Here is a 12,214-nt window from a genome sequence, read left to right on the forward strand (position 1 = left end):
GAAACACACATGTGTTTGCAACGTGGAGCAGTGGTTAGCATGACTGCCGTACGTGCAAAGGGTCGTGGGTTCAATCCCTGCTCCGACCAAACACCAATTGTTTTTTTTTTAATTTACACATTTATATTTATACTATATTAAATTTTTATAATGAAATGTGGGTTATTAAAGATTTACAGTCAGAAACAGTGATTGATATAAACGAAATGGACTGAGATTTTGGATTTGAGATTAATAAAAAACTGTTTTTGGTATAAAAGTTTGAAATTTTGGAAAGAATTCAAAAACTCTAACAAAAGAAGAACGAGTCGAAAATTTATTTAGGCGTGAACAGTTTTTTACTAGCATTTAACACCATTTTAAATGCATTTAATACTTATCATGTTTTGTACTTAATTTAATTTAAGGCCGGTATTAAGTTGGTATTATCGCTCTAAAATGACCTTTTTTTGCCTTTTACTTTTCTTTAATAATTCATTCTAAAGAAAATAAACTTTTTCAAATGTTTTAGCTGCAAAACTCGAACTTAATGCCCGCTTTTATATTTGAAGGTGTCCGTCAACTCCTCTTGGACTACTTATTAATAAAGAGGAACTAAACTTTGTTCTTATACATTTTACTTTTTAATTTTTCACTATTTCCTCCTTTTTTCATTTTACTGTCCCAACTCTAAAAAGAGTATAATGCCCTTTCGTTATTTTTATGAATAACCCCTTGTAATTTGTGTATATTTTCCACCGTTTTTTTTTGTAATTTCCTTTGCCTGAATATTTTGACTTACTCCTCGTACGTTCCGGTTTCTTTTAACGAACCAAGAAAAATAGTGTACCCATAACGGCAAAATGATAAACAAAACACATGTCCACACACACGTAAAATGCTGCTTTCAAGACGAAAACACATGCTGTTTTTTTCAAATGTTTATTCTCTTGGTTCTGAATATCTATTCTCTTTATTCCGAATACTCATTCTAATATTCAAATTAATTTGATATCTATCGTCAACCCTCCCGGTTTCTATCTATATTTGTCGCTCTCTGAATAAAATAAAACAACATATATATGTTTACTCGAAATTTGTAAAATTATATATGTTTACATTCACACATATAATTTTTATGAGACATGTATGCCCCAAACATAATATATTCTAACATATTAACATATGTGTTCCAAACATTTAGTGTTAGTTTGGGAACATTACATGTTCGCACTTAAATATATTGTGTTTAAAAATTGTGCCCGAAACAACAACGAAAAACATATTTTTCTAACAGTGTATAAAGATCTCTGTACTATGCATTAGTTCATCACATCTGCTGGCAATTTACTCTAAGAATAATATTCGTAAGGGCACACCAGTTTATGAACGATGAAACGTTTAACTTAAATTTTGCAAAAACTTCATGAAATGTTATCTACCATTTTTGGCGAAAATGTCTATAAATTTTTTTAAGGAAATTTCCATCGCATTTTGTAGGCCATGAACTAAACGATTGCTACTTAGAATTTGTAAAATTTCCTTTCGAGTAGTTAATTTTCGTTGAAGATACGAAAAATGAACTAAAATCCGGAAAATTCTTGTAAAAATCTTCTTAAATTTACGAGACACTTTTTTTTTGTGTGAAACCTACCAGTTAAGCAAATAAATTGTAGATTGTCATTATTTGAAAAGAACTGTGTTTTAATTATCGGGTCATTAATACGCCTTGTTTAGTTGCCTTTCAACCTACGCGTTATAGATTGAAAGGGCTTTGAATGGAATGCCTTATTTCACACGTTGATGAAAATAAGGGCTTTTGAGGTTGGTTTCGTTTGATTATCGCGCACGTCGTATAGCGCGAAGCCTAAACCTTTCTTAAAGAAAAGACGTTCGTTTCTTTCCTAAGAATTTATTGGTCTTCGTGACCTTCTTCTTTGACAATTCAACCGTAACTAAACTAAAGAAAAAGAATTCATTTCATTTCACAAATTCCGTTAATACGGTACATTTTAACGAAAAAGTATGAATAAGAGGAAAAAGGATAAATATAACAAAAAGTAGAAGTTGATAAAGTTAAATAAAGAAAACATAAAAATATATCTCTCGAAGAGCAGAAACTTCATTAAGAAAGAGAGAATTATTAAATAAGAGAAGTATCTGAAAATTAATGTTAATTCAATGGATTATAGATGTAAAGTAAAAATTATAAATTGAAAAATCAAATGCCTGTTGTTGAACTCGCTTCAACATATTCCCGTCTCAGCGTGGGAGTGCTATGGAGTCGCGTCCTTCATGCTGTAGGCATGCGCAGCCTACCCAGGTACCTGAGATTACCCATCCGAACAAACTAGCTTGTGCAATCGGTAGAGATGTGTCTTGCTTAATCACGGCTGGCTTCTTCAACTTCTCCCATGAATAACTACCCAGAATTATGTCGATTTCATTCTCGTTGTGGAAATTGTCATGAGCGAGAGGGACAAGAAAATCGAAATGGGCGCGCAGCCGAGTGTCGCCAATTGCCTCTGGCAGTTCGTAGCTGACGGCATCGATTAGCAGCAGCTTCCCTCGTACAGTTGACTCCATGGTGTGAATAGCTACCTCACAGACTGGTTCCCCAGTTGGGCCTTTGCTCTGTGTAAACTCCGGAAATTTTGACGTGGCGCTATACAACATAGCTGAGTGTTTGGACTCTGTCCGAACTAGTATCGTCATCGTGGCTTCGCAGTCGCCGTGAGTCACTGTTGTACGTATTAATGGGGCGACGTGAATTGGCGCCTCTGGATTTAATAGACGGTATTGATTTTTTGCTTTAGGGCGACGGTCGTCGGTTGCCGCGAGGGCTTTAGCCTGTTTTTCTTCGTAACCGGCTGGGTGAACATGGGGGAGAGAATGATGCTTAGCACCACAGTATCGGCATCGGTATAGACTGAAGCATCCATCAGCGGTATGGGTTTGCGCGAGGCAGTTCGTGCAAATTTTGTTCTTCTCCAAAGTTCACCAGCGTAAATCGACATGAAGTGCCAGGAAGAATTTACAGAACTTCAGCTGGTGTGCGATGTTGCATAAGTGGCATCTAGTCATGGTGATCTGTAAAGAAAGAATAGAAAGAAGTGCGTACAAATGATTAAGTAGTTCGTGGGGGTGATCAAGGCGCGAAGTTGTCGTAATTAATTTGAGGCGGTGTGGTTTTGTGGACTGTATGTGTATTGGGTGCTTGTTGGCAATGTGCACAATTTAACTATCGGTCTAGTTATTGTGCCATTTTGGGTTAGGATTTCGGCTACTCTAACATTTTGATCATTGCCATAATGGACTTTGACTACTCTACCGAGTCGCCATTCGGTGGGTGGTAGCAAGTCGTCCTTGACGAGGACAAAATCGTTCGGCTGGATGTTATTTTTTGTAGATTTCCATTTTGTCCTACGTTGAAGTTCGGTGATGTATTCGGATTTCCATCGTTGCGCGAAGATTCGGTGGAGAGCCTTTAGTCGTTCCCAGCGATTCAGTAGTGATATCCTGTTTTCTGGAACGTCGTGAGAAATTTCAGGTGTGGCGATTATTGGTGCTCCACACAGGAAATGGCCTGGAGTTAGAGGACTTAATTCATTAGGATTTTCGGAGATTGCTGACAGTGGCCTCGAATTCAATATCGATTCAATTTTAATAAGCATGGTGGTGAATTCCTCGAAGGTGAAATTGTGGTTGGCCGCAACTTTCTTTAAATGAGTCTTCATAGACTTGACCGCGGCTTCCCACAATCCTCCCATGTGGGGAGCATATGGTGGGATGAATGACCAATTGAAACCATGGGTCGCATACTTCTCCACAGTAGTCCTTTCGGCCGCTTTTAAGAATTCATTATGTTCTTTGAGAAGTTTGTAGCTAGCGCCGACGAAGTTTCGACCGTTATCGGCAAAAACTGTCTTCGGGAGACCTCGCCTGCCTGTGAATCGGGAAAAAGTTGCTATAAAAGCATCGGCTGACAATTCAGAACAAGCCTCAAGATGAACAGCTTTTGTCGAGAAGCATACGAAGACGGCCGCGTAGGCTTTTAGTATCTTGGCGTTTCGTAATGTGGACGAGCGCATATTGAATGGCCCAGCGAAATCCACTCCTGTGTATGTAAAAGGCAATGAAAATTGGACACGCTCTGCTGGAAGAGATGCCATTAGTTGATTTTGGAACCGGAGCTTGAAAATTGTACATGATTTGCAATTTTGAATACATTTTCGAATTAAGTTCTTTACTCGGGGTATGTAGTATCCTTGTAGGATTGCGCGAAGCATGATATGATGCTCCGAATGTAGCAAAATTTGATGCGTGAAAGTGATGAGAAGATCAGCAAATTTCGATTTCTCTGACAATATGATTGGGTGTACTTCTTCGTATCGCAGGCAGGAGTTTGTTATTCGTCCTTCCACTCGTAGTAGGCCTGTGTCGTCGATAAATGGGTTGACGGCGAAGAGTCTGCTTCTGTTATTTACTTGTCGTTTATTTCGTAAATTTTCAATTTCTTTTGGAAATGTGAATTGTTGAGATAAGAGAATGAGACGATGTTTTACAAATTCGATTTCTTCATGACATAAGACATTACTACTGGCGAGTGTTCTGCTTCTGCATGCGTTATAAAAAACCTGAACATATAGCATAAGACGCGTAGACAGCGATTGAGTGACGAAAATCTTGAAATGATATCTTCTCCGTCGATTGTGGTGTGAAAAGTAGCGACTCGTTTCACTTCTAAATCTGTTGGTTCGAATGTACGTGGCTTCGGCCACATTTCACGGGGTTGTTTTAGCCACGAAGGCCCATGCCACCAGAGTTGACTGGAAGATAAATCTTGAGGAGCGCATCCTCGGGAGCCAAGATCGGCGGGATTTTCGTCCGTCTTAACATAGTTCCACTGACTGACATTAACAACGTTAAGTATGTTACTGACGCGATTGGCCACAAAGGTCTTGAGCGTCTGAGGCGATTTTTGTAGCCAGCCGAGGACAATTGACGAATCTGTCCAAAGGAATAACTCATATTCGAAATCGACGTCTTTTATAACTTGTTGAATAAGGCGCGAGAGCAATTCGGCGCCACATAATTCTAGTTTTGGGATAGTAGTCTTCTTTATAGGGGCTACTTTTGTTTTCGAAACTAGAAGATTGACATGAATGTTTCCGTCAGTACCAAGAACACGTATGTACACCGCAGCGCAGTAAGCCTTCTCAGAGGCATCGCTGAAGCCATGAAATTGTACAGAGGAGCGAGGCGCAAATTGAACCCATCGTTGAATTCTGACGTCGGACACCTTTTGTAGATTTTCCGCAAATGAAGACCATCTTTTCAGAATTGATGATGTTACATCGTCATCCCATCCCAACTTTTCACTCCATAAATCTTGCATTAAGATCTTGGCGATTACTATTGTGGGCCCAAGCCACCCGAGCGGATCGAAAAGCCTTGCAATGGCAGATAGTATTTTCCTTTTCGTTACATTTAGTGTAACTTCTATGGGCTCGGCATTGTAGTAAAATGAATCTGTCATGGCATTCCATCGTATGCCAAATGTTTTCATCGCGCTATGATTTTCAATATTTAAAAATTCTTCGTCAAGAAGATCTTCCCGGGGCCAGCTTTGTAAAAGAGCCTTACTATTGGAAGTAAGCTTCTTAGGGGGAAATCCAGCGGATGAAAGAGCTTTTACTAGCTGATCCTGTTTGGTTTTGGCCTCCGCGATGGAATGAGCGCCTGATAATACGTCGTCGACATAGACTTCGTGTTGCAAAATTTGTGATGCTTGTGGGTACGATAGTACCCAATTCTAATAGGATTCTAATCGCGAGGAATGGGGCGGCGTTTACGCCGAAGGTGACGGGTTTTAATTGAAAATTTTGTACAGGCTTATTGGGTGCGGGACGAAATTAAATTTGTTGAAATTTCTGGTCGTCTTCATGGACCCATATCTGGCGGTACATCTTTTGAATGTCGCCGTTGAATACGAATTGATAGTACCGCCAGTTTCGTAAGACCTTCACCAGGTCTTGCTGCAGAATCGGCCCAGAATGGAGAACGTCGTTTAAAGAATGTAGTGGACAGTGGAAGTCTTTTTCGACGCGTTGACCACCACGCGGACTTTTGTGGACTTGCTTTCTGGCCGAACCACGGCATGATGAGGAAGAAAATAGTTTATTTCGTTGTCATCGTTCCCGTCATTTCCTTTTACGAGTGCCATGTGACCTAACTCCTCATATTCGCGAAGAACTTTATCGTATTCGTGCTTTAGTTCTGGCGTTTTACTTAAATTCTTTTCCACTCGAACGTATTGAGCGAATGCCATGTGTAGCGAAGACCCCAGGAATATTTCGTGTGGATATTCCTGTTTGAAGGGTAGTCGGACTACATATCGACCGTCATTTTGTCGATAAGTCGTTGATTTATAAAAATTCTCACACCATGTGTCTGTATCGGATTCGGTCTGAGGTTTCTCTACCTCTTCTAACTCCCAAAACTGTTGTAGCTGATTGTGTAGTGCTAATGCCTCGGATTCACGACAGTTGAAAATGCGTTAACTTGTTCGGCATCTGCTGGACCTGACAGATACCAGCCAAATTGAGATTCTCCAATCCACCAATCTGAAGGAATGATCCCGTTTTATTGATGAACGGAAGGTAGTCGCTACCGATGATCATATCGATTGGGGCTGGCTTATGGAAAAATGGGTCTGCGAGGTTCAAACCCTTCACTTCATTGAGAAGTGTCGTCTTAATAGGCCGCGAAGGCAACAAATGGGCCAAACTTGATACGACCAATGCTTTAATTATAATTTTGAAATCGGATTTCGGAGCCTTTACAGTCAGAATACATTTCCCCTTGCAACTGCTTACGTCCGTGCCACCCAACCCTGAAATCTGAGCGTTATGGGTCTCCATCGGGATGGCCAACCTCTGTTGAACGCGTTTGGAAATGAAGCTTCGTTCTGACCCTGCATCTAGAAGTGCCCTAACCGCAAAAAGTTCTCCGCCATGTTCCAAGAATATTCGCGCTGTTGGTAAAACAGTTGTACTTTCATTTTGCGAAAAGAGTGTATTAACTTCTTCCACCGGCTCTGTGGTATTCAAAAATGTATTTTCATGTGCTTGTTTTGAAGTTGATGGCCCATCCTGCGTAGGATTTCGGGATCCATTTTCATGAAATTTTCCTTGCGTTTGATCACGTTTCGAATCTATGTGTAGCATCGTGTGGTGTTTTCTCTTGCATTTTGCGCACCGCCGCTTGCTGATGCAGTCTGATTTGAAATGGTTAGGTGAGAGACAATTTAGACAATATTTATTTTCCATAGCGAATTTGGTCCGATCAGTGGGTGACAAATCTTTAAACTGCTTACAATACATAAGCCAATGATTCTGATTGCACTTTTTGCACGCTGTTTTTAAATTTTGATTTGTCGCGGAGATATGAAACGATTGGGATTTTGAATTTTGATTTTCCCTCGTATTAGGTTTTCGAAAATCAAGTACTGTCTCTAGTTTCTCAATTCGATTTAATAGGAATGAATCCATTTGTTGCCACGAAGGCAATTCTTTGTGGTTTGACAAAGAATCTTCCCAGGCTCGTAACGTGTCGTCGGGAATTTTAGACGAGACAATATGTATGAGGATAGGATCCCAATTATCGACGGGTTTGTCATAAGACTTGAAAATAGCCTGACTATGGTGAAGGTGATACAGCTTCTGAGCTGGGGATAAATGTGGATGATTTCCAAACACAGCTGAAAAAATGTCTCTAAATGCTGGCCATTTAGAGTATCCCCCTCGAAAGGCGGAGTATCGCAGGGCGGCAATTTGAGAGAAGGCGCACTTCGTTGTGGCGGAATATGATCGACACTATTTTCCTGTTGACTATTTGTTTTAGAACAAATAGCTATCATTATGCTTTCTTTGCATTTTTGGTATTTAGCACAAGCTTCTTCAAACTTTTGGCCATTAACGTCATTATAATCATGTTCCTCTTTGTCATCCTCTAATATTAATGGGTCATAACTCGCAACTAGCTGTGGCCATCTTCTTTCTAACTCCAAATCTTTAATTTCTAGCAACTGAACCGACAGTGTCTCTGCCTTTTGAGTTTCAAGTTCCTGGCAGAATGTCACGATCTGATTATGATTAAAAAGAAATTTTCGACGCGTAGCCATTTTTCTGTGTGATTATTTACACCTACTTGAGAAACACCAAAGAAAATTATACGTTGCTGGGTCGCAAAGATTTAATTTTGGAGTGTAATATCTCGAAGATTTTCCCGCTTATGAAAACGATTCGCCAATATTCAATCGCAGTGAACGTATTTTGTCTGTACAATTGAATGTAAATATATTTTTATCACAAAATTCCAACTAAATATATTTGAATGACGGTATGCTTAAATATTTCAGGCTTAAATCTCCACCGAATCTATTATTATTATCTTTTACACGAAAACCGGTAGAAAAAATGACAAAATGTTGAAAATTCGTAGGCTTGTATGTAATTTTGTTGAATCCCTCGCGGATGCTCTGGGCAATAATTGTGGCAAAATTATGTGTGCATTCCATGTGGTTTTCATTTTACTTTCTTTGGTCGCGATGACCTAATCGTAAAAATTACTCAAGTTGGAACAAAGTTGTGTGATATGAAAAATTTATCAAGTGTATACGTAACTTGTAAAGAGGTCCAAAATTTCCAAAATATTTCTCTGCCGCCAAGATTGCGTGTATTTTTTTTTTTGCGCGCCGTCGTATGTTGCAAATATTTTGAAAATTTTCCAAGAAAAATAAATTTGAACGACTCACCGAATAATTTTTGCTGGATGTGTCTTTGGAACCGCGAAGGAAATTATCTCCGCTATGGCAATATTATTTATGCAAACCAAATTTATTTCATTTTTCACCGTAAAAGTGTTTTTATTCAAATTAATTTTTAGTTAAATTTGTGTGGAAAAATATTTAGTTTATTTTCTTTGTTTCGTTTTTTTGTAAATCCACATTAATTTGTTATATTAATTCTCTATACCGCTATTATTTGTTCTTCACCACCACCGTTTGTTTATTGTCTATTTATTTTATTTTGTATGTGGGATTTTTTATTCTGTCCGCGGAGGAAAATTCCCTGAAGGTAGGGTAACCCTATACAATTTGGCACTTTTTCCCACGGGTAACAATTTTCCACTATCACGGCAACACTATTATAGCGGTACTTTGAAAATAATCTTTGGTTTCTTTTTCACTTTTATTTCTCACTTATTTTGTAAAATTATTTCAATTCAATAATTTCAATATTAATATGCAGCTTTAGTTATTTATTTCTTCTTTTTTATATATTTTCTTGCCACTGACAGTTGTTCTCCGTTTTGTTCCAATAATTTCTTCTCACACACACACACACTACCACTATTGTAAGGCAAAATTGTTTACCATTTATTTTCGTTCTTTTTGCCTTTATTTTAATGTCACCACACTTTTGTTTAATTACTTTATTTTCTTTCACTTTTTGTTTATTTGAACGGGTTAATATATCGTTTAATTATATTTATTTAATAAAATACTTCGCGTAGAATCGAAACGTTCTTACCGTCGGTCACTTGTGTCCTTTTACTTTACCAGTTTGTTTGACGTTTATGCCAATGATCATCTGTCATATGATCAACAAGTTACCCAGTAGGCATCAACGTCTTAAGGGAAAATTGATGGAATGTTACCACTGAACGACCGTTAAAATTTTAATTTGCTAAAATTGTCACTCTGGTAATTACAAACTGTGGGAAAATTGTTATTGTAGCACGGATCGTATTTTAGACAACTTTTGACGTTTTCTATTATCCCGTAGACAAACGTTGTTGTTGTTATCTTTTTGTTTTCTTCTTTTTTCTCGCGATATAGTATGCGGGTATTTTGTTTTTGTATTATATGCACATGACAGCGTTGACATTCACTGATTTCTTTTGATCACACCACGACCCACTAATTGCACTTACCCAATCTATTCTTTACCACTTTTTGATGATGATGATGAAGTTCGCTGGTGATAATGATGTTTCTCTCCTCGTTGGAGTCGCCTTTTATATTCTCGGTCGAGAATCGTTTTGTATCCAATGTTGTATATTTTCACTGGTACGTTTCTTGAGCTACGGTTGCTCCTGGTTGTTCCTACTCCCAATTTTAAATTAGGAGGCTCGAATGGACCATATGTTTAGTTGCCTTTCAACCTACGCGTTATAGATTGAAAGGGCTTTGAATGGAATGCCTTATTTCACACGTTGATGAAAATAAGGGCTTTTGAGTTTGGTTTCGTTTGATTATCGCGCACGTCGTATAGCGCGAAGCCTAAACCTTTCTTAAAGAAAAGACGTTCGTTTCTTTCCTAAGAATTTATTGGTCTTCGTGACCTTCTTCTTTGACAATTCAACCGTAACTAAACTAAAGAAAAAGAATTCATTTCATTTCACAAATTCCGTTAATACGGTACATTTTAACGAAAAAGTGTGAATAAGAGGAAAAAGGATAAATATAACAAAAAGTAAAAGTTGATAAATTTAAATAAAGAAAACATAAAAATATATCTCTCAAAGAGCAGAAACTTCATTAAGAAAGAGAGAATTATTAAATAAGAGAAGTATCTGAAAATTAATGTTAATTCAATGGAATATAGATGTAAAGTAAAAATTATAAATTGAAAAATCAAATGCCTGTTGTTGAACTCGCTTCAACACGCCTCAATATAAAAACGTAACAATACAAACGTTTGAAAAATGCTAAAATTGAAAGGATTAGGAAAGGAAATCGCGTTGTAAAGGTGGGTATTAAGTTCGAGTTTAGCCGCTAAAATCGTATTTTTTCTCAATTACTTTCCTTTAATAATCTATTTTAAGGAATACAAACTTTGTGAAAATTTGCTTTGGTCTATTCCCCATCAAGTTAGGGTTTCCATATGGATCATTTTCAAAAGAGAACTTTCGCTTTAAAAAAAGAGAACATTTCAACTGAAAAAAAGAGTTTACAATAAAAAAATTCTTTATTAAATAATTAATTATTATTGATGTTAATATTAAAATAATAATAGTGTCTAATGATAGAAAAAAACGAAATATATACACCTAGACCTCGCTTAGCATCGTTTCGTTTTGAGTTGTTTCGAACTTGCATCGCTGCTGACTTAATACTAGTTTTCACTTTGCGTCGTTAGTTTTTCGAAGTTGCGTTGTTATCGTTGTTATCTATCTCCAATCTTTGCATGGTTTGCCATAGAAACTCATAATACACTTTGCGTCGTGTTTTTTGGAACGTATCTGCGACGCAAAGCGAGGACTAGGTGTATATAATAAAACAATAAAAAACAAAAAGAATCACATTTTCTTAAAAAATAAACAAAATAAATTCAAAAATACGCTGTTAAAAATAAAACACACATGTTCCTATGATTTCGCCCACAATTGACGACGACAACGTATTGGCGTATTTACGTCGTACGTTCAATTACATATATTTCTAATTTTTACGCAGTACGTCGAAACGTCGCAATTGTGTTCCGTCCTTTAATTTGTCAACAGATTTAACCCAGTAAACAATTAGTGGCGAACAATTGTGGCGAATTCCTACTAAATAAATAAAATTCCATAAATCTATACTATTATCGAGGCGATTTTTTTAAATTGTTTTATTTAAAGACTGTTGGTTTAAAAGTAAGAAAATTGTTTTCAAATTAGTGCACTGTTAGAAAAATATGTTTTTCATATGTTCCGATATAAACAAAATGTGTTTCGGGCACAATTTTTAAACACAATATATTTAAGTGCCAACATGTAATGTTCCTAAACTAACACTAAATGTTTGGCACACATATGTTAATATGTTAAAATATATTTTGTTTGGGGCATGAATGTTTCATAAAAATAATATGTTGAATGTAAACATATATAAATTTACAAATTTCGAGTAAACATATATATGTTTACAATTTCTGTGAAACGGTTGGATTTTGTTTCGGAAAACTGCTTTATGATAAGGCCACAAATTTGATATGCTTAAGTCTAAATATTATTTAATTTGAATATTAGAACGAGTATTCGAAGTAAAGAGAATAGACATTCGGAACCAAGAGCATAGAGATTTGAAAAAAAACAGCATGTGTTTTCGCCTTGAGAGGAGAATTTTATGTATGTGTGGACAAGTGTTTTGTTTATCATTTTGACATTATGGACACACATTTTTTAA

At 37.0% G+C, this 12,214-nt stretch overlaps 1 protein-coding gene across 1 annotated transcript; it reads right to left on the reverse strand.

Moving 5' to 3' along the window:
- Nucleotides 1-4,540: 4,540 nt before the first annotated feature.
- LOC142224780 (uncharacterized) lies at nucleotides 4,541-8,164 on the reverse strand. The gene is made up of 5 exons (XM_075294565.1): nucleotides 7,768-8,164; nucleotides 6,564-7,708; nucleotides 6,197-6,490; nucleotides 5,986-6,123; nucleotides 4,541-5,794 (listed from the first exon to the last, which is right to left on the reverse strand). Exons 1-5 carry the CDS (start codon nucleotides 8,162-8,164, stop codon nucleotides 4,541-4,543), a joined length of 3,228 nt encoding a protein of 1,075 aa, XP_075150680.1.
- Between the last annotated feature and the right edge of the window lie 4,050 nt (nucleotides 8,165-12,214).

Source organism: Haematobia irritans, chromosome 2 (genome assembly GCF_050003625.1).
Source record: "Haematobia irritans isolate KBUSLIRL chromosome 2, ASM5000362v1, whole genome shotgun sequence".
Taxonomy (NCBI): Eukaryota; Metazoa; Arthropoda; class Insecta; order Diptera; family Muscidae; genus Haematobia; species Haematobia irritans.